We start from the raw sequence: 21,982 nt of genomic DNA, 5'->3' as shown, positions 1-21,982 counted from the left end.
AGCTACCAAAGAGAGAAAAGCTTCCTCTTAGAGCTTTAAGGCAGTGGAAATCTCAATGTTCATGAAACTGGATGAAAACAAGTGTATTGCAAAATATCTCCCACATGAGTTGGGGGGTGGAGGGGTTAATTTCATTTCATCAGTGCATTTTGCTTGCCAGAAACTTTCACTGAAATAAAGGAGAGCTAAGTTCATCTTTCAGACTTTCTCAAGCTGGTTCACCTCACATAAAACAAGTGGAATTAGATTCCCTCCCATTGACTTCAAGAATAACCTCCAGAAAGCTGAAAGTTTTGTTTGAAACAGGAGACATTTTTCCTATTTCCATGCAGCTGGGAAGTCATTTACAAAAGGAAAACACTGGAGACAAAGTAGGTGTCAGACAGGGTAGCATTTTACATGCATTTTCTGGCACCAGGCAGACAACAGAAACGTGCACACAAAATATTTCCTTTCAAGGGCTGGCTAGTGAGAACAGCAAAAATTGGCTAGTGAGAACAGCAAAAACGAGGAGACCTTAGTGCAATTATTGCAGAGTTACCAAATACTGCTTGTCCTTATAAATACAATCCGATCATCATTCATAACTTAGGGATGGAAAACCATTCCACCTGAAAGCTGTACTTTTTTAAAATGTTCTCACTCAGCTTGCAAAATCTAAACATACACAACTGACTAGAGAAGAACACATGATGTGAAATACATAGAATAATAATACCTAAGCCTTACACATGGGAACACTTACATAGCATTACTTATTTTTTTCTTCTTCCTTTCTCTGCCAAGATTCTTGAACATGGCAAGCACTCTCCAGTGCAATCTGAACCCACTTCAGTATCCTAATATTTTGACTAAGTAGGTTTTATAAAGGATCCCAGTTAACTACCTCTGTTGTACCATTGCAACAATAAAATATTCCAACTGAAAATCAAATGGCAGTTTTAATTTCAGAATCCAGGATTTCTCAAAACAAAAAATTCATTTCTTTAAATGGTTGTAGGAAAACACAGCTTTTCTAAATAAGTAAAATATGCTATGCATTTTCTCAACTAGGATTTAAAATAATAATTTTAACATAATAGCTCATTTTTGAAATTCAAAATGTTCAGGGGGGAGAGTAATTTTTAATCCTCTCTATACATCTTAAAACTTGAAATAAACTGGACTGACTGAGTTCACTTACACAAAAATGAAATACTTGAGTACATGAAAAGCATTTTTCTTAAATTATTTCCCCCACCCCCCATTTTTTTTTTTTTTTGAGGAAACTGTTGGGTAACTGCAACCAGTTTTGAGGAGTATTTTGAGCCTTTTGAAATGCCATCTTTGACAACCTGCATTATTCACTGTAATTCTTTTCCTTGCTTAACAATCACATTGTAACAAAGGAAGAAGCGAGCTCTTTTATTATAAGACCTTGGACAAAATCTGAGAGTATCAAAATGTTAAATTTGTTTCAGTTTGTATGTGTAATGTCTCCACTAGAAAATTACGAATAGGTCACGGGCTGGCTAATGTTGAACCAACAAGTGCCTAACCCTTTTTTTTATGTGTGTGGTTTTTGCTTTTTGGTGTGGTTTGTTTGTTTTGATTTAGTTTTCTTTATTTTCCCCCTGACTTTGTCTTCACAAGTTTGCCCTTATAACTGTCTATGCAACAAAGCCCAGTGTCACTCCCCTAACAGATCACACTTGATGAGGTGCCTAATTAAGAAAGCAGCTGCCCTAAAAACTCTGTAATCAAGGAGACAGAATGAGACACCTGCAGAGGCCAAGTCAGGTGTCTCTACTTGAAAGCTCCCAAGCTCCTAACGCAGGTGTCTCAGGACAGCAGAGTTACATGGTCTGAAACCAGCCCATGACCCAAACAGGGAGTTCTGTTCCAGCCTAAAAAAGTGTACATTCCGTGAGGGCACTGACAGAGAACACAGGTAAGAGCACAGCTGCTGCCCAGAATCAGAATGACAAAGGTCTCCATGGATATCACAGCCATTCCCAGAGCAGTAGGTCGGGTGGGTTTCCCAACTCGCAGGCTTGGCAGCTGTCTCTGGGCACCCTTCCTATCCTGTTGCTCCAGTCTCTTCCACAGTAAAAAAGAACATAAGCTCTTGTGGAGCTTATCTCTACCTGGTTACACATAGCAAAAACATTCTCCTTCACTGAAACAACAAGAAGCTTTCCGTCCACTTCAGTGGATGGTCAATTGAGCCCTAAACAAAAAGACTCTTGGCCCAGTTCCCTGCTTGGAATATTTGGGTATAGTTTTATTTCAAACTGTAAAGACACTATGTGAAAAAGCACTCTAGGAAGCATGGCTGTCTGTATCTGTATTCCTTCCAAAGGGAATGGGGTAGAGTATTTACACCTAAGGCAATGGCTTTTTTAAGGTGTTTCCTCTGATGCTAATAATACAATGAAACAGCTATAACACCTGGAAGGTTTAGACTTCTGCCTTGTAACCATGCAGATGAATAGCTTCAACCTTTGCAAGAAATTGCAGTATGAATGTCTGTTTTATTCCACAGTTGTGTCTGAGCAGACTATTAATAGAATACTGATAAATGCTACAATAGCTATTCTTTTTCCTCCCCTTTTGCTTTTATGCTATTGCCAATACCTATCCTTCCCCTGGTGCTGTCAGCTGATGCCTGTCTCATAACTCTTGGAGTAACAGCATGAGGCGAAAAAGAAATTAAGTTCAAATAAAACTGCCAGGTAGAATCAACATTATGAGATTATGGACTGAATTGTTTTCTGAAGCAGGCACATATATGCAGCGTTATACCACTAATGACCTGCAAAGAACTTACATATTAAAATTTAATTACTATAATATTATTTAAGAGATGGGAAAAGATACTAAAGGCGAATTTATTTTTCTAGGAGCTCTGCAATTTTTAATGGCAAGTAATAACTACATCTCTATACATTTCCTGGGGACTGTGTAGGTAGCACCACACACTGCACCATGTTCACATAAAACCAAAAGGTGTTATGAAGTCTTGGTAAAATGTGCATGTGGCTGGTAGGACATTTACCCAGGCCTTTGTCAATCTGTGCCATTCTTGGGCACACGGCTGCATTTGTACACTTCTCTTGTTTGTGTTCACTCTTGTGAAATAAATCTAAAGATAGGGGGCTGCCACTGTTGGTCCTGTGAGTAAAAATAAATCCATGAGATTATGGAGAAGAACAATATAAAGACTACACAATAATTATGAAGAAACCAAAAATCTGGATTTCTTGCTAATACTTGCAAGCCATGCAGCTAAAAATGAATGAGTATTTGATTATGATACCAACATTAAATTATCAGTATAGCATGCAAATAAATGAAGTTGCTTACCATGTAACAGCAGTGTTATCCATGCTACTGTTTGTGTCATGTATCCACAGTCAGATTCTTCATCTGGACTGCAGCAACTGCTATTGCTGTCAGAAGCAACCATCTCCTTAAATGGGTCTTTCAAGGAAGCCAAATAATGAAGTGCCATGGAGAACAAATAAATTTTTTCTCCCTGAAGCAATGTCTTCAGTGAGTTAGAGGAAACAGCTCTGTCCCAGAGAAGCCTCTAAGGCTGATGTTTCATCTGCTTTGAAAATTTGAATTTTCCAGAGTTCTCGGACTATTAAAATTGGAGCAAAAAATAACACATGTAAAAGAAACTAAGATAAATAAAAATCTCCTTTTTCTCATAAATGCCTAAATAAAGTTGGGAAGAATGAGAAACACCTAGATGTTTGTCCAATCTGAACAGAATCCAAGCCTGCCACAAAGGGCTCTAGCACATCTACACAAGTGTACAGTTTAAAGTAACAGTTTTACTGAGTAGTAAATATTTATCTTTTAAGATCCTTGTAGCAAGTACTGTAGAAACATGCATGCAAACATTTTAGGAATAACTAACATTTGCTCATGGCTGGAAAGCCATATTGGTGAAGACACACAATCTTATTAAAAATGCTTTGATAAAATTCTCAAGGAAACTACAAATGTAGTATGTGTGAAGTGGGATAGTCAAGGAAAATAAACTATGTGGTATTTTCAGGAAACTGAGTCAGCTGTGGCTCTCACAGTTGGAAACCTGGAAACAACAGATATCAGAGGAAATCCCAGGTGTGTACTCACCAAAAGAAAATTGACTATTGGGAATTTCAGTGCACAAAGGCCTAGACTGGACCCTGTAACTCTGGTAAAACACTATTATGAGACTGGAAAAAAATTAACAATGCTAATGGCTGAATGCCAGTGAGTGCAAAAAGTGTAGGAAATTATAAGGATGCATTAGTCATGGTGAAACAGATATCAAAAGAAGAAAGAAGGTCTAAGTACCTCTGGGAAGGCAGGTAAAATAGACCTATAACAGGGGCTGACAGGAAAGAGGGGCTGGCAAGAAGCAGAAGAAACAAAAAGAAATGGAAACCTTTATAAAGAGAAACAGATTACTTGTAAATAGATCTTTTTGCTTATAAAAGGCAAGGATTTCTCTTCAACTGGGTTTTTTGTGTACTTATCTGTAGGTTTAGTGACTGGCAGTTTTGGAGATTACATCTTATGCATATTAGTCTTCAAACATATTGGAACTTTTTTTGACCTTTCCCAAATAATAAGTGGTATTTTTATGTAAATTAGTCTTCTTCAGTCTTTGTTGTGATATCAAATATCTTAAATATTGGGCATGCTTCCCAAAGCAGAACTATTTCAAAGAATGAACAAACTGAGAATAAACAAACATGGCTAGTAACTTTTATTATTACTCAAAGGGACACCCAAAAACTATTTTAAATGCCTGAAAATATGCTGTTTTCTCACACCAAAGTCAGAGAGGCAGCACTTTTCACATCCCATGGCCACTCCCGTTGATATCTGTTCCAAGAAAGTTGAAATGTTCAATTCTGCTAAGTCAGGCTGACAGGTTTCACAAGACACAATGGACCAGGGAAACTCTGAACTGAGGGCCCATGGGCTAGGACCTGGTAACTGTTCACACTCAGTCCTCCCAATCTGTGTTTATAACTAACAGGCATTTACCTGCTATAGCAAACCTTCACTGGCATCTCCCTCACCTCTCCCTTTCGATTTCCCTTAAACCCCAAATACCTGAGATGTCTAACAATGGGAATGGATCAGAATAGACTTAAAGGTGTCTGCACAACACAGGTTAAGAGCTACAAATCTCTCCACACAGCTCTGCACTAGGCAGTAAGGAGCTGAATGAAATGTAACAGTAAAGCAGAGCTGAACTTTCAGATGCATCCCCTCCTCTTGCTGTGTCTTTTCTAGTAATAGGAGATGCTGCTCAAAAACAAAGCCTAACTAGCTGGTATAAACTAACTTTACATAAGCAGTTATGACCTTAACAAAGTTTGAACAGTACATAGCCTCTGGGTACTCTTTTGAGTACATTTTGAGTTTAAATTTAGATTTTTTATTGCCCTTGGAATGCTGAAATAAACTTTCAGTCCCACCAGTGCAACTCCAGGAAGAGACTATATTAAATTTCTCTGTTCATGAAGGTGTGCACCTTCCTTCTATTCATTACCAGGCATGCAAGTCAATAATAAAGCTGAGCTGGTTTTATTCTCATACAATATGTACCTTACTATGCTTAGCAGAATTCTGCAAGGGCAGTGCCTATCAGCGAGTGGTATCACGTAGAGCTGAGCATCCCATCAGGGGTCTCTGAAGTTGAATACACAGATCTGACACACCCAGGGCCTTCCAGAGAATGGTCACACACCTTGGTCTTTACTTCTCTAGCCTGGGATAGATACCTTCAATTTCCCTGTTTCTGCAGAATGACATTTAGAACTAACTCAAATCAAACCAATCAGCTTACTAAGATGGCATTGTGAAAACACACAGCAAAATTAAACTTCTGAGGTTTGAAAAGGCAAACCTAGAATTTGCTTGTTTGATAAGGAAAGAAGTCTTGAATGCCCTAATATTAGTAACATGCACTAGCCTTACATGCCTAACATTCTACCAGCAAAAGGAAAAAGTGGGCCCAAGCAGAAATAACAACTCTGACATGGGAACAACCTGACACATCAATAAAATTAAGAATCATTGTTTTGTCTGAGATTTTTTCCTCACTTCCCAAATCAAATCTGTCCCAGAGTCGAAACAATTTAGCTAGCTGGGAACAGAGAAACAGCAACATTTCTCTTACAGGTCACAAGGAAAGATTCACCCATTTCCTTGCTGGCTTAGCTGTGTAACTGGAAGAAGCACTCCTTGTTTCCAATGTACCAGTCCATAATGCTGCACAGGCCCAAGGCAGAACATTTAAGGTAACAATTGTAATATGCAGTGAAGCAGAGACTGCTACGCACGAGAAGAGAGGCAAAGGATCATTTGCCTCAATAAATAAATAAATGAAGTTGCTACTTAAGTTGGAAGTCAGGCAGATTCCAATAACCTGAAAATAGTCTTTGAGGCAAAATGGTGATAAACATGCTTATGACAAAGAAACAAAGTGTGGTGTGTCTCTTGATGAAACTTATCATTATTTTGTCGATGTTCTGCTATCAAAAGCTCATTCAGTTCTGCTTTTCTTTCAAGCAAAGGTCATAAGTCTTCAAGGGACTGGGACCATGCCACAAGTTGTAGGTCCACATTGGTGGCAGAAAAAGTTCCATTTGTGGGAAATTGGACAGAGATCATACAAATCCTTACCCTGGTAATAGCAGCTGTAGCTGGTATGAAATGCAGTGTTAAATGAGAGTAGAGCATGGAACATTTTGTAATTATAGTTCTCCATTGAATTGTTTACTTTTCAAAGTGGTATAGAAGGAAATACTTATGCTTTTAATCATGTTCATTTCAGCAGAAGAGAATTTGTGATCTAACCTCTAAGAGTAAGCTTAAAGAAGAATCTGTCATTTTGATGGCTCATTTTTGAGATTTATATTTTGTTGTGGTTTTGTGGTCTTTTGGTTATTTAAAGACAGTGAGGAAGTTTGAGGAGAAAGCTGAGAGATTGTTTGTGTATTTTTAAACGCTGCCTGAGCAATACAATCAAATTGTATTGCCAGTGCTTCTCTGATCCCCTTTACCCAGAGGAAAGTTTGTGGTTATTTCTTCTTTCTGCATAGAACATAAACAAAAATTGCTTAACTTTCCCTTCCTCTTCAGCTCCTAACCTATTCACTTAAACTGGCCTAGAGGGACTTCTCTTGCTGGTTTGGGGGAGCTTCTTCCATATTTTTGTTTTATTTTAGGTCTTTTCAAAGCTGTTTTTTTCCCAAAATAGCCTGCTATTTGGGGTTCTGGTCCTTCCTCCTCTTCTAAAGTATTTTGAAGTTTAATTTTATATCTTTTACAGGGCTTTTGATTTTTTTTTTTTTTTGGTGACTCTTACTGTTGCCTTTTCTTTTTGCTTTTGTAGATATTGATAACATTATGAATTATATTATACAGAAATAAAGCTCACTAGAATTGAAACTTGCTGCCATTTTCTTCCAGTTTCTGTGAGGGATTGAGACTCCCTATGAATTTATTTTAAAAACTCCTTTAATCCTCCTGCTGGACTGATGTTTCCTTTCAGAAAAGAAGAACACTGTTCCAGCCCCAAGAAATGACATATCATGAAGGAAATGAGGAAAAAAAAGTCCTGAGTCATGAAAGCAAAGAATACAAGTGAAACAGACTTGAGAGAGGATTAAAATCCACAGACTGGAAGGGACAGTAAAGTAGGATGGAGCTCTAATAGGAAGGAAATAGATGACTGACTCTATATAAGAACTAGGCAGATCAAGGAGGGAGAACTTGACCAAGGGAGAGCTGAACTAGCAGACACCTCTCACCTTTTAGCTCCATTCATTATCCTCCCTCTGTCTTCTGTTCCCAGGGAGAGCTGGGAGCCCTCCCAACAAACTTTTCCTGGCCACAGTAGCTGTTCCCAGAGGGTCACACAAGGACTGCCAGGGTGTAGTGATGGACCTGCCCCTCCTTCCAAGGGTGGGATGAATATCTGGGCTCCAAGGAACGCAAGTCAGTTCTTGCTCCCACAGCACCAAGAAAAGGAAAGATTTGCATCTTAGGTCTGCAAGTGGATGTATTTTGTAAATAAGTGGTTCCCTTCTCTCCTGCTGCTCTGGACATCTGATTGCTGTGGAGGGTAAGCCCACTGCTAAGAGCTGCACACACGGCAGTGTCTGCCAGCAGTGAGAACACCGAAATCAGCCACCGAAGCCGCGCCACTGCGCAGGATCCCCGACCGCACCCTGCGCCTCGCTGGGTACAGCTGGGCTGGCTCTCTTTTGGTCCATTACAGGAGCAATCTGGGGTTTCCTCAGTTCCTCAAGCTTCTTTCTACTCCTAAAAACCATTTTGGAAAATCCATGTTTACAGCAACTAAATCACTCTACCTCATCAAAAGGAGAGTTACAGTTAAATCAGAGCCCACAGATACAGTGCTGAATTTACCATTCTTGACCACTCTGGAGTGTGAGGCACCAGCACTTAAAACAAGAGCCAACTCAAAAAGCTGAAAAGAGCATCCTTTTCTTCAATTATTCCCATGGAATGCACAACTGGATTTTAAAAACCTATGATCTTTTAACATTCATCCTTCTGAATAGGATGTTAAAAAAGTAAATCCCTCTGAGCATCACAGCTATACTTTCAAGATGAGTCTAGCAATAAAAAAAGATTTTGTATGGATAACTGATACATTTTCTACTAGGTGGAGAGAAAAAAAAAAAAGAGATACCCCAAGCTATGACAAGTTTGCTGTGTAGGTGATATATGGTAGTAATTGACATCCTAACAATAGGAGACTATAAAGATACCTTGAAATTATTTTCTTCTCTATTTCTTCCCTTTCTGCTTTTCCTCCTCCATTTCTTCAGTAAGGCAGATCTACCAGCAAGACAATTTAATCTTCCAGGGATAAAGAAAGGCTTCCTTGTCTAAGAAAAATAAAAACTTCTACTGGTCAAGGACAGAAAGCCCAAGAGAAGGAATTATCTCCTGGCAGTGAGCTATGTTTTTTTATCTCTAGAAACGGAAGCAGCAGTATTCTGGAAGAAATAACGTTGATTTAGCTGGAATGTAAGGAAGATATCTTCTGTTTGATGTATGTAGCCTTCTGGACAGGGGTAGGACAATAGCTTGTACTCCCTGAACAAAATGCCTCCTACTGTGTTTTCACTATCATTTAGTGAGTAGAATTTTATTCCCTTGTAACATTTAACTCTGAACCATGAGAAACTTCATGCTCAGTCATGAGCCTGGATGGACACTTATTTAATGAGCTACCAATAGGCTAATTCTCCTGGTCTCCTTTGCCATGCACAACTGAGAGAGGGAAGAGTCATTGCCCCATCCAGTATGGATAATAAAATAAACCACACCAGGTACAATTTACCTCCTTGGCAAAGCAGACACAGAAACCAAACCCCAGCTATTGCATAACTTTGCAATTAGAGCAACTCTTTCCATCATTTTTGCTACTACACTTCACAATGTGGCACTACGTTCAATAATATTTAGAAAAGCAACTTATTAGTCAAAGGAACAAACTCACTCACTTGGGCTTATATGTAAACACAGAACAAGCCTCCACATCTGTCTTTTTCACGAACGCACTTTTGCCATCCACCTGAAAAGTAGCTGACTGTTGCTTGTGATTCCTTCTAAAGGAATGTTCCACTTCTCAAAAGGCCACTTTTATCTGCTGTCTTAAATATAAAACAACTCTTGTACTTCTATTACCCAGCTGAAGGCATACAGAGCTGGCAAGCTTACGCTTAAGTGATTTAACTTAAAAAACATGAAGCACCTTGTTGGTTTCAACTCCATGGACACACTTTTGACATCAAGCACATTCTTAAGTGTTTTGCAAAATGGTAGGCTTCTCAACAGAGTAACTAGAGATATCAGTATCTATCTCCATCTTTTCCTGAAGAACCAGTCAGAGATGAGGGGAGCCAATACTTCAGCCAGAATTAACGTATTACTGGTTTCCAGCAGAGATCCTAATACTGTATATCAACAGGGTTCTTCTAAACAAGAAAAAAAAAATTAAGTTAGAAAAGGAAAAGCACAGCACGAACAAGCTATAAAGGTAGTAGAGAAAACTGGAAAGGGCTACTAAAGGCAAGAATTATTTTAAGTTAATCTCAGAGATGATAGGAAGTCAATACACAAAGAGGCAGGCACAAACTGAGTTAGCACAGCTAAGAGGCTCTCCTCCTGACTGGCAAGGTTGAAGTATCGGGCATTTTGAGAAGAAAGATTACTAAACCAGTTAAAACTGAAAAGCTGCACAACTCATGGAGGAAACTCAGCAAATGAGCAGCTGCAAGAGAAGGAATGTCTCAAGATGTAAAGGACAGTATTTCTACAGCACATTACTGATGTAATGGACATAAACTGCTGTGGCAAAGGGTTTAAAAGTCTGCTACACATGGTCATGTGTGGCCAGGGCTTTCCTTGCCTGCCCAGAAGTGCTTGGTGCTTCCTACCATTTAACAGTCCCTTTGCTTCAAGCTTGCAAAAATATTTCCTTGCTCTACAGCTGTAGAAAGGAGTGTCTCACAATCCTCCTCTGCCCCTGAGAACAGACTCAGGGTTAGTGCAACCTGGCCACAGTGTAACAGGAGGGAAATTTCCATAAACTGCAGAGGTAAAGGGCTGAGTGAAAAGCATCTGAGTCACACAGGAGCTCACTCAGCTGCACAGTGTACAACAGCCTTTGTGCAGAAGCATTCATTAGACACCAGTGTAGGTAAGACAGAAACACAGTGTCATGTGATGTGATCTGCTGTCACCATTAAGGTAGGATGTGACAGATACATTTGGAAAATATAAAATATATTCACACAGCTTCAAATTGAGAGAATACACGGGAAGCCAGCCTGAATGAACAGCCCTGCCTTCTTTGGAACGTGCTGACATTGATAGCACTGATCAGACCAGCTCCTAATTATATCAATTTATAAACAACACCCCAATATTGTATTTGCAACGTCTTCAGCTTTGCTCAAAGCACAATACAGTAAGGGAACATTAAAAACATCAAACTAAAATGACCATTCTGCAGTTGATTTCTGATTATACAGGACTCATCTTGCCAGCTGCTGAAGCATAACCAAAGGGATTTGGCTGCATTTCCATGCTCTGAGCAGAGAACAGTCATGCCCAAACCTGTAGGTACTGACTAGCTGGCCTGTAGAACTGCAGCTTCAGTTTGCTTGGTGTCAGGAGCCAACACCACCTTACATTGTGACCATCTCAGCCACAAAGTCTGTCAGAAACAAAAATTTTGTTTGTCCTTGATATTGTGTTCTCCACAGTTTTTGTGAGCACTTCACTCATTTTGTCTTAAAACAACTCCAGAACAGTTCAGCTATTTCCTTTCCCACATAGGCCAAGTATCCAAATCTTCAGTGCTATCTGAAAGACTGCTAGTGAACAGAGGAGAGGTGGTTTCTTCCTAAAACCATCTATAGTTTCAAGAGAAAATAGTAACAGATATTATTTGAACAAATACTTAACGTGATGTGTTAAGTTTCAATGCTTTTTAATGGTCATCTTTTTCCATCTTTAAAATATATAAGTATTTTAAATAGGAAAAATTGTCATGGGACTAAAACAGTTTATGCACCTAAAACCCTACACTGATATAAATTTACATGACAATCACCAGATAACTCTGGACAGCTTTGACCCTGTGACATTCCAGTTATTTAAAAAAGAAAAAAAAACCCAAGAAACAAAAACCAACCTATCCTAGGCATGTTTGGACAACTTCTTTTTTGGGCAACAGCATGTTTGGACAACATTTTTTTGGGGCAACAGCATGAAACTATTAAATGTCCCAACAGTTATCCAGAAGACTTACATGATCTTGAAAACATGGCCAAAAGAATTCAGTTGTGTTGTGTAAGGCTACATGAAAAAATTAATGTGAGAAGATGAACTATAAATGTGTTTCTTCAAAAGTTCTGGTCATACAAATAATCCTTGTCTTATGCAAGTGTATCCACGGCTTGCAACAATTCTGGAACTGGGACTGGGATGTATTTCTGTAACAGCAGTTTCCTGAATTCTGCCATAATATCCCACAGGCAGAATAAGTTGCAAGAATCTGCACTGCAACACAGCTATGCAAATTTATGTCAGCAGAAAAAACTCATTTAACGACCCACTGGAATTTAAAACCATATCTTCCAAACTGAGCCCTGGTACCTCTACTTTAAAAAAATAAAGATCCTCCTCTTCCTGCTATAGAAAAAAGCTGATTTTTCTCTTAATGCATTTGTTTCAAAGTCCTTTCTTATCAATAAAGTCTTTCCACTATGTATATTAGGAAAATAAATATGACTTTCACAGGTCAAAATGCTATGTTAAACCTGTGCTTCAAGACAATGATGTCTTAGTTCCATACAGGAAAAAAAAATTCCAAGTTTGGTCAGAGCTGTGCAATTTTTCTTGTACACAATAGGCTAAATGCAAAGCTGCTGGGTTTACGTATATTGATGGTGGTTGATTCCTAGTAGAGCTCTCAATTATCTTAATCAAGCCACAATAGAGACCTGGGAATATTGCAGGAAACCCAGCGAAGGTCTCTGCTCAATGCAGCACTGTGAGAGATCGGCCACGTGACAAAGTGCACAGCTACAGGAATAAGAATTCCTGTTGTGGATATAAGAACTGCTGAGCCTCATCTCACTCTTCTGGATAGAGCTGGTCCTGCTCAAAGGAGGAGTTTCAAAACTAGACGCTGCAATCCTCTGGATTGTGTGAACAATTGAGCCTTTGAAGACTAAAATAGTGAGATTAATCACTCAGAAGACAGCAAAGGGACAATAAAAGCAGATAAAAAAGAGATACATCAGAAGCTTCTCTTTCCCCACACCTCAACAGACAGAATTGTAGGGAAATTCAGATCTATTGTCAGCTAGGAAACACAAAACCAAGTAAATAAATTATAAAAACATACGAAAGGGAATTATGAATCCATGCCATTCAGTAATTTTAAAACATGATTCAATGTATGCTGAAAAATTTGGGGAGAATCGGATAACTGACCCATGAAATTTCAAGTCCTGTGGACCAGATTTTAACAACTATGACATCAGGAATAGTATCACATGCATGGCAAAGAACAAAATACTTCTCCATTCTTTCAGTGGAAATGGTAGTTACCGAGTCAACATATCGGGCAGTGTGACCAATATCCTGAAGAGTTATAAAATAAATTTTGATGGAAAGAACTGTAGAGTGAGCAACATGGCACGTTCAAAACTTTTTTTTTTTTTTTTAAGTCTCAGCATTTTTATTTTGTAACAGAGAGAAATATTGACCTGCTTTGGTGACAAGACCACCAAAAAACAGATGTCATGCAATTAGTGGCATGGGGGGTTTATTAACAGAAAAGGCTCAGGACTATGTTAATTTACACTAGGATAGTTACATTTTTAAAAGGGTTGTTACTACTGGAAAAATTGGAAAACACTGTCAGTACAGAAGCAGATCAAGGAGGGTGGCCCTGACTTGAATGACCCTGAGGCCCAAAACATTGAAAGTGCATTAAAATTTATTAGCATGAAGTCCAACAATGCAGTGAGAATTTCCCTTACAAGCTGGATGACTATTAACTGCAAACAAAGCAGGAGTCCTCTTGTGAACCTTTAGTCCTTGAACGAGTGTTGTGTAGACAAAAAAAAACAAACCCTGGAAATACAACGGCAGTTGAAGCACTTTTTCAACATACTGTATGCAACATAAATTACTAATGTGAATGACAATTATTCACATCTTTTGTCTTCATTTTGCTCCAACTCTTCCAACATCTTTTTCTTGGGTCTTCTTTGTTCTGATAGCTTAGCAGAATTTCAGTCAATTAGAAGGTCACCAACACCAAAAGTGCTAGAAACAGCCTGCTGCACAAAGACTCATTACTAAGTCTGAACTCTTCTTTTTAGTGATCTAGGCACAAGAGGCATGAGACACTTGGGAATATTTTTCAAATCTACATGCTCATGCCATGTTAGACCCATTCTCCAGTAGTTCCACAACTCCCTCCTGAAGAAACATTTCCCAAACAGGGATTTTCAGTATCCCAGATATGTCCTGAGTTCAGAACAACTGTTTCATTTTAGGAATCCCATACTGTAAGAACCTAAGTGCTGCTGGTGAAATGGGACATGGCTCATTACCACATCTCCCCAGCTGCATAAAGCTGCAGAAAGGCAACGGCTTTATCTTCCTCCCTTGTCCAACAAAAGGCTCAAAGCTGCCACGGGGGAAAGGGGAAACGCACTGCACCCAGATGTGCACAGCTGATTACAGTGGGATCAACACTGCTTTTGACGCTGGACCACCGGAGCAGAGGAACCCCACCGCCCTGTATCCTAGGAACACACCGTAGGAAGGAAGGAGGTACTAGCGGAGGGTGCGGGAAGTGCACCCAGTGCAGGAATCACCGCCTCCAGCCCACATTGGATTTTCAGCGAGTGCCCCAAGAAAATGCGGCTCATTACTGCCAGCCTTGACCGAGCCCTCTTCTCCCATGCAAGGCACACAGCTTGTTTCACTCTTCAAAAAGCCACAAGGCCTCTTTTCTTTCTGGGCAAGCAAAAAGAGAGGCCTTTTGGCAACTCTTAGCTGGCAGAATACACATCATGCTTCACCCACTGACCCTGTCTGGGGCTGAAACAAAAACGGTTCTACAAGTGTGTGTCCCAACCAGGATTTCTGCACTACAGGGGCTTCCTCAGGACCCGAGCCTTCCTGCTCGCCCTCTGCACATCCCACTGCAGATGCCTCAAGCAAAACTCTGATCTCTTCCCTCCTAGACCATTTTTCCTTTTAAGTGGAAAGGACACTCTCAGAGGCCACCGTCAGGAACAGAGAGACCAGATGGAGTACACAAGCTGCTTCCAACTTCCTCACGCCCAGTCCTCACAGTACTCTCACAGTCCCCTCCCTGCCTCTACAATCTCCCGCTGTGACCAGCCCGCTCCGCTCCCCGTACCTGTTGCAGCCCTTCGCACTGCTCCAGCCGGGGCTTTCCAGCACTCGCCGGTCTCCAGCTCGCAGGAAGGATGCGGGCAGGGCGCTCGCTGCCGGGGGCGGCACTGCCGCTGCCAGAGCTGGGCGAGCCGCCCCCCTGACCCCGGGCAGGGCGCAGCTCTCCCCGCTCGGCAGCCGCGTTGCCTCGGAGCCGCGCAGCCGCCGGCGGGGCTGCAGGGAGCCGGCTGCCCGGCGATGCACGAAGCCCTGCCTCCGCTGGCTCCTCGGGAACGGCCGCTTCCAAACGAACTTATTGGGCTTCCAGAGGTACCTGGGGGGCAGACGAGGGGAAATTAAGTTTTGCAATGTCGAGTATGCATTAGCTATTCCCTGAGTTAACCGCTTTTGACTTGCTCTTCTGTTGGACCAAACTCCCCGTCTCCTGCTGGAGTCATTAATCTGTACCTTCTCATCGTTTGCGCAGAGGAGAGTTGGTTTGTTTCTCCCTTTCCTACCCCCTTCGCCCCCACTCGCAGTCCCTAAAAACTCAACAATTAAAAATGTGGGTTTTCCCTTTAATTCCGCTATGTTGTGTAATTATATTCACATTAGAAATCAATCAACATTGGTCATTACCATTAGTGATATGCTCATAAAGCAAACACTAGACATGCTAATGAACTGAATGAAACATAATTTCTTGTTGTGTAAACTCATGCTCAACGCTAATCAGCAATAAATTCAATCAGACATTACATACATCAACTGAAAACACATTAAAGCAGGGTACAGAGCAGCGGCTGCTCGTTTCTGGGGGCAGCGCGGCCCCGTATCCGGAGCAGCCCAGCAGTGCCACGGCCGCGGGGGCCGGGGACGAGGCCGCCGGAACCCTGAGGGGACACGACCTCCCTAAAAGGGACCCCTGGGTGACGGGACCGTTTGTGGCTGCTCACCGGCCGTGGCGGGGCTGCCGGGCAAAGCCGGTCCCTTTCCTGTCTCCGGCTCCGCACAGTCCAGACAGCAGTGCCCACAAGCAGACCCCAGGGCCCGTCCGGCTCCGCAGCTTAAAATGGCACCCAGGTCCAGTTCCTTCAGCTTGGTCACCCCCTCAGAGCACATTAACCTCCTAGCACCCGCCCCCGCCCCTGCGGCTCGCCGGGCCTGGCGTTGCCCAGGCAGGAAAGTGACCTTGCCCAGGTGCGGGCGGTTTCCAGAATGAGAACAGGCTCCGAGCAGGTGCAACCAAACACTCATTTAACATTCCCCTACCATAAACACGGGTCCAAAGCACCGGCCCCGTGTAGAGGTGGTAATAGTTGTAAGCGTGAGTTGTAAGGTTGTCTCGGCTGGCCTGGGGATGACCCACGCCCTGTCCACCCCGTCGGGGCAGCGCCGGCCCTGGAAGCTCGGCAAGGACGGCTTCTCCCGGCCTCCCTCCAGTCCGATCGGCCTTCCTCTCCCTGCCCGCCGGGGGCGCAGGGATGACAGAAAGGGGCTGTTTTTAAACGCAACGCTTCTGGTGAAGTAAATCATCGGGCAGCAGCCTCGCCGCCGCTCGGACGCACCACCCGCACTTCCGAGCACCGAGCCCGGGGGAGCTCCGGGCCGAGCTGGGGAGGGGAGGCAGCGGGACCCGCCCGCCGCTCCGGGGAGCCGGGGCGGGGTTCCGGGCCAGGCCCCCCGCCCAGGACACCGGCAAGGGCTCCCCGGCCAGGCGAGACAGCTGAGAGCCACGGGGGTTCCGGTGCGGCGGCGCCTTCACCTGCTCAGCCAGGACGCCGTAACTCCCGCTCCGGCCCGGGGCCTCCGGGCGGCCCCGAGGTGCGGGGCTCGCTGAGGGGAGCATCGCTGAGCGGGGTGGGGGGCTCGCTGCTCGGGCGCGGAGCAGACGAAGCTGTTTCAAGCAGCCACGGCGGCGTTTTGTAACAGCCGCAGAGCAGCGATTTGCTGCGATCGGAGTAATGTAATTTCCAGCTGCACAATATTAATGAGACGCTCAGAACCAGGGGAAAACTTTCAGCGGAAGGCGGCGGGTTTATTTGCTTCGCGTTAAGGGAGAGGAGGGAAAAGGAAAAAACAAAAGACGAGCATCAGCATCATCAGTCCCCGCAATTGCGGCGATCGCCGGGATCCCCCGCGGCGGGCCCAGCCGGGAGCTGCTGCCTGGCTCCGGTGCGATGAAGCGGGGAGGGCACAGGGCCGCCGTCCTTTCTCTTGCAACCCAGTAATTTTTGTTACACCCCCCGCCCCCCTTCCCCCCCCCCCCACTGCCCCCTCCCCGCCGTCACGGGCGGCAAGGGCGGCTCCTCTAGCCCTGACCGTACTCTTCGGGTGAGGAGGGCGTGAAGGGGGCGCGGGGCTGGCAGCCGGGCGGGAGGGAGGCGGCCCAGTGTGAGACGCTTCAGGCGACAGTAATGAAGAGTCTCACGTTGAGAGAGGAGCGTGAGGCCGGAGAATGCGACGTGTGGGTCGTCTTGAGCAGTTTGTAACTCCAGGTGAAAACAGCCCGGCTGCCTTCCGTCATTATTCCTTCTTCATAAGACTCAGTTGTTCCCTCGCACGGCTCCTGCCCGGCGGCCGCAGGTGCCCAGGCTCCCGGCGAGCTGCTGGGGGTGTTGAGGAGGGCCGGCCCGCGCCTTCCCTGCTCCTGCGGGGCGCGAAGCAGGGCCTGGGCCAGGCGGCAACCGCGGGGCCAGAAGGCGTTTTGGCCCCTGCGTCACAGGGTGACAGAGGAGTAGTAGCGGACGGCAGGCTGGTGTATTCCACGGAGTTCAAGGGCCGCGGCCATCCCCGGCTCCGGCCGACCCCGCTCCCCGCCGCCGCCCCTCGCAGAGCGCGTCCCTGCCCGCCCCGCCGGTCTGTTTCCAGGGCAGAACCTGTGAATAAAGCGAAAAGCGTTGCTTATTGTGCTCGTATTAATCCCCCCCTCCTTGGAGCTAATTAAATTCCTCCCCGGGAGCCGGGGATTGGCGCGGCTCCGTTGGTGCCGCAGCCGGGGCAGCCCCGCGCCGGCCGCCGCCGCGCTACGCACACAGCCCGGGGGTCATTTCACCGATTTATTTCACATTAAAGTTTAGATACAATCAAATCCTCGGTACGCACCTTTTAATAAAAGTAGTAATCTCTTTGAGTACTGCAAAATTATAGCATTTATATCTTCAAAAGACGGTAAACAAATAATACCAGCGAATCAATAGTACCAGCACATGGTCAGGTGGTTTTAGGCGGCCGTATAAAATGCGATCTGGTTTAGAGGATATAATACAGATAAATGCTATAAATAAGTGGGTATCAGAGGCGGCGTGAAACTTCCTCCCCTTGATGGGTCCGCTCGGGCTGCCGGCACTGCCCGCGGGGCTTGTGGGACCCGTGCGGGGGAGCTGCGGGCAGAGGGGCAGGGGGCTGCACCCCTGAGCTGGTCCCACTGCAGCAGCCCGGGGACGCCACCGACCCTCCTCCCCCTGCCTACCTGCATTGAGGAACCTTATTTCTGGTTAAGAAAAATAAAAGTCCCATTCAAACTTTATTGAATTAAAGCAAAAATTAATTTTCGATATTCACACATATATTACAGAGTAATAGTAAAAGTTCAATATACTTCCTGGCATTTAGTTGGGCCACATTGTACAAGAGCAAAACAAGCATCAAAACATTTAGCAGCCTTAAATTTCACAATCACTCAGAATTACATAGAAATATTGAAATACTCTAGTCAGCCTTGGCTGTGGATAGTTCTTCATGTAGAAATTTTTCCTTTTGCCAGCCAGTACACAGCAAGAATTGCATTTTCCTTTCCATCATGGCATCCATGTATTCAAAAAATACTTTGCTTTTTTCTTTTTTTTTAAAAGTTAAACTCAGAGAAAGAGTCAAGATTAACATGTTTTAAAAACAAAACTACAAAATATGCTGTAAAGGACAATGAAAATATCTAAAGTCTACTTGTGTGAGGCAGAAGCCATGGGGGAACAATGGCAGATTACACCAATGACACAGAGATGGGAACTAATTTTGTGGGAGGAGAGAGAAGAATATAAATGGGGGTTTGATCAATTATAGTGTCTCCCGCCTGTTGGCTGCAACACAACAAAAATAAGTAGTAATTCTTCAAAGCAGATGTACACAAACCTAAGCAGGATTAAGCTTCTTTAATACTTGAATGTAAAAAGTCTGCTGTCCATGACTCTTCAAACCCAGCTCTGACTTGGGAATTTGTAAGAGATCTCTCCCTTTTCTTGGATGAGAAGTGATTTAAAGCGGGAACACTAGAAATCCAGAGAATGTTGAATACTTCCAGCCTCCCATCAAGTTTCCTCTCTCCAGTTTTAGGTAAGCTCTGTCTCCTTTCTCCATCTGAATCAGGACTCCGTTGCTAGCAGCTTCTCGTGTCACATCTTGGTCCCCTGCAAAGGCAGAAATCACTGGCCACCCATTTAGCATCAAACTCACCTAAAGAGCAAGATAAAACAAAGCCCTCTGTCAATTAAAGTCAGACAATGACACCGCTGGGGCTCGCCTAGCAGGCAAAACGCTTAGTTAAGAAAAGGCCTCTTTTGACAGCTGAAACTCCAGCCTCATAAAAAAGAAATACCAATCTAAACCCAGCTAAGGTATGTACTCCAAAGGAAGAAGTCTTTCACCACTGTTTTAGACCGACAACCACATCAAAACACCCGGTGCATATAAAGCAGGACATTGATCCTATTTTGGAGAATTTCAATAGGGTGCCTGTGTTTTCAGGCTATGAAAAGAGGTCTGCTTGTACTTATTGAAAGATGGCTTTATGCGAAACCTCAGAGACAGCGAGGAGCAGAGCCACAGCCGCTGGAGTCAGGGCCTTTGAAGTGTATTCAAGGGATAGTTTTCCTTTGTTAGGCAGCAAAGACAATATGCCACAACAAAGTCAATAAGCTCTGCTAAGCTCGCGTTAATGATCGCGGAACTGCGTATCCCACGTTAATAATACACTACCTGCCCAATCTAAAGGTGGTAAACCACTTACACCAGAACGGTGCTATATAGCTGTCCATTCACCTTTGCAAAGTGCATATTTATACAGTCAGATTTCCTGTGTTGGTTATGTTCCCTGGCTTCAGGCCGGTAATTTATTAACCCTACCTAGGGGAGCGTATGCGTTGAATCTCATAGAAAAGGCAGGTACGTATACGGCAGCTGCATAGACATGCACAGATTCATTATCGTTTCCATGCCATAGGCACCTCCCTGAACCTCAAACCCCTATGAAACCTCCTGCCACAGGAGAGTGGATGAGAAGCCCGCCAGGGGCCGTGGTTCCTACGGGCTGTGTGCAGGGACGTTCTGGCCAGCGCTCCGCGCCACTGGGCAGTCCGAGTGCCCGGACAAGGTGGGAGGGGGCGGCAGGCGGCCGGGACGGCTCATGCGGACAGGGGCCGAGCGGAGGCCTGTTGGGGCTCCCTGGCCCCTTGGGCACCGTCCCTTCGAGCGGAGAATCGCCGCAGGTCTGCGCTCCCGCAGAGGCTCAGGGACACGTCCCACCCCGCCACCCGCACGGCCCCTTGCCCGCCGGGCCGCAGACCCGTCCGCTCCCTCCCGCGGTGCCCGCGGAGCTAGGCGACGGCGCTCGGGGCTGACCTGGATGGTTTGCCTGTTGTACACTTTCACCACGTGAAAATTGAAACTGTAAATCCCTTTCCTGGGCGCGATGAAAGTGCTCCGCTCCGAGTCGAAGTTGCTGCCGATATTCACTAGTACCTGGGAAGGGAAGAGCACCATCAGCACCAACGCGGGGCTACTGCCGCCCAGCCCCGCGGCCACCGCCGGCCCTCAGCGCCTCCCCTCCCGCGGGCAGAGCCCCGCAGGGCGGCGCGTCCCTGGCCCGGCCCGGCCCCGCCACCGGCCCCGGCAACTTCTCCCGCGCGTCGCACCCCGAGCCCCGGAGCTCCCGAGCCCGCCGTACCCGCCCCACCTGGTCGAAGTAGATGATCATGGTGCGGTTGCTCATCTCGGAGGGCTCGTGGTTGGTGCTACGGATGGCGGAGAAGGCGACCTTGGCGCTGCCGGAGCGCACGGAGATGCCGAGGGCCGTGCCGGTGGGGTCGGAGGTGGGGTTGGAGTCGCACACCACGAGGCACTTGCCCTCCAGCACGATGGGCTCCGTCTCGTTCTGCCCGCACGCCACCCACGCCGCGCCCAGCAGCAGCCCCAGCCCCAGCCCCAGCCCCGGGCCCCGCATGGCGCCGCGCTCCCTTCGTTCCGCGCCGCTCCGCGCCGGGCGGCACCGTCCGGGCTCCGCTCCGCTCGCTCCCCTGCCCCGCCGCGCTCAGAGCGGGGCCGAGCGCGCCCCGCCGGGTGGGAAGCGGCCGCGAGGAGGCACGGGAGCGCCGGCACACATAGCGCGGCGCGGAGCGCTGCGGTGCGGAGCGGGGGCCGAGCGGTTCGAAGCGGAGCGGAGCCGCCCGCCGCGCCGAGCGGGGCTGAGGGGAGGCGGCGGGAGGCGGCGGCGCTGCCGGGGCTGCCGGCGAGCACAAAGACGGCGCGGGGCGCGGCCCCGCCTCCCCACCGGCCCCGCGCTGGCGTCAGCGCCCCGCGCCCGCCTCCGCCGCCCCGGCCCAACCGGCGCCCGCCGCGCGCCGCGGCCGCCAATGGCCGCGCAGTCCGCCTGCCGCCGCCCGCAGCCGCCGCTTTTGTGGGGCGGCGCGGGCGCGGGCGCGGGAGCAGGTGCCCGGCAGCCGCCCGCTCCGCACCGCACCGCACCGCGCCGCGCAGCCCCGCACCGCGTAGGTAGGAGCGCCGGGGCGCCGCGGCACCGCGCGGGGCTGAGGTGGGGTGGGGCTCGAGAACTTCCGCGGAGCAGCTCGGATCGGGGCGTCGGGCAAAGCCGGGCTGAGGGCCCCTTGGGCGGAGCGGGGTCGCGGCTTTCGGCGGTGCAGCTGAGCGAGGCAGGCTGGAAGGGAGCGGGCTGCTGGCGGGGCAAAGGCCTGCCACCGCCTCCGAGCAGCCAACGTTATCAGCGGCTGTGACCCCGCGCCCCTCC

General features: G+C 46.2%; 2 protein-coding genes across 2 annotated transcripts in view; both read right to left on the bottom strand.

The window, feature by feature from the left end:
- The window catches only part of LOC138117196 (collagen alpha-1(III) chain-like), a 29,152-nt gene extending 12,339 nt beyond the window's left edge, over positions 1-16,813 (bottom strand). The window contains exons 1-3 of the mRNA XM_069027271.1: positions 16,661-16,813; positions 16,237-16,462; positions 14,990-15,298 (exon numbers count right to left, since the gene is read on the bottom strand). Of these exons, the coding sequence (XP_068883372.1) occupies positions 14,990-15,298; positions 16,237-16,462; positions 16,661-16,813 (688 nt within the window). The remainder of the gene's footprint in view (positions 1-14,989; positions 15,299-16,236; positions 16,463-16,660) is intronic.
- Positions 16,814-17,260: 447 nt separating this feature from the next.
- Positions 17,261-21,455, bottom strand: CBLN1 (cerebellin 1 precursor). Its single transcript, XM_069026633.1, has 3 exons — positions 20,915-21,455; positions 20,581-20,700; positions 17,261-19,416 (listed from the first exon to the last, which is right to left on the bottom strand). The coding sequence occupies exons 1-3, from the start codon at positions 21,179-21,181 to the stop codon at positions 19,219-19,221; spliced, it is 585 nt and encodes a 194-aa protein (XP_068882734.1). The 5' UTR covers positions 21,182-21,455; the 3' UTR covers positions 17,261-19,218.
- Positions 21,456-21,982: the final 527 nt, after the last annotated feature.

The sequence above is a fragment of the Aphelocoma coerulescens genome, chromosome 11, assembly GCF_041296385.1.
Source record: "Aphelocoma coerulescens isolate FSJ_1873_10779 chromosome 11, UR_Acoe_1.0, whole genome shotgun sequence".
Classification (NCBI taxonomy): Eukaryota; Metazoa; Chordata; class Aves; order Passeriformes; family Corvidae; genus Aphelocoma; species Aphelocoma coerulescens.
This window is presented reverse-complemented; position numbering and strand designations above follow the sequence as displayed.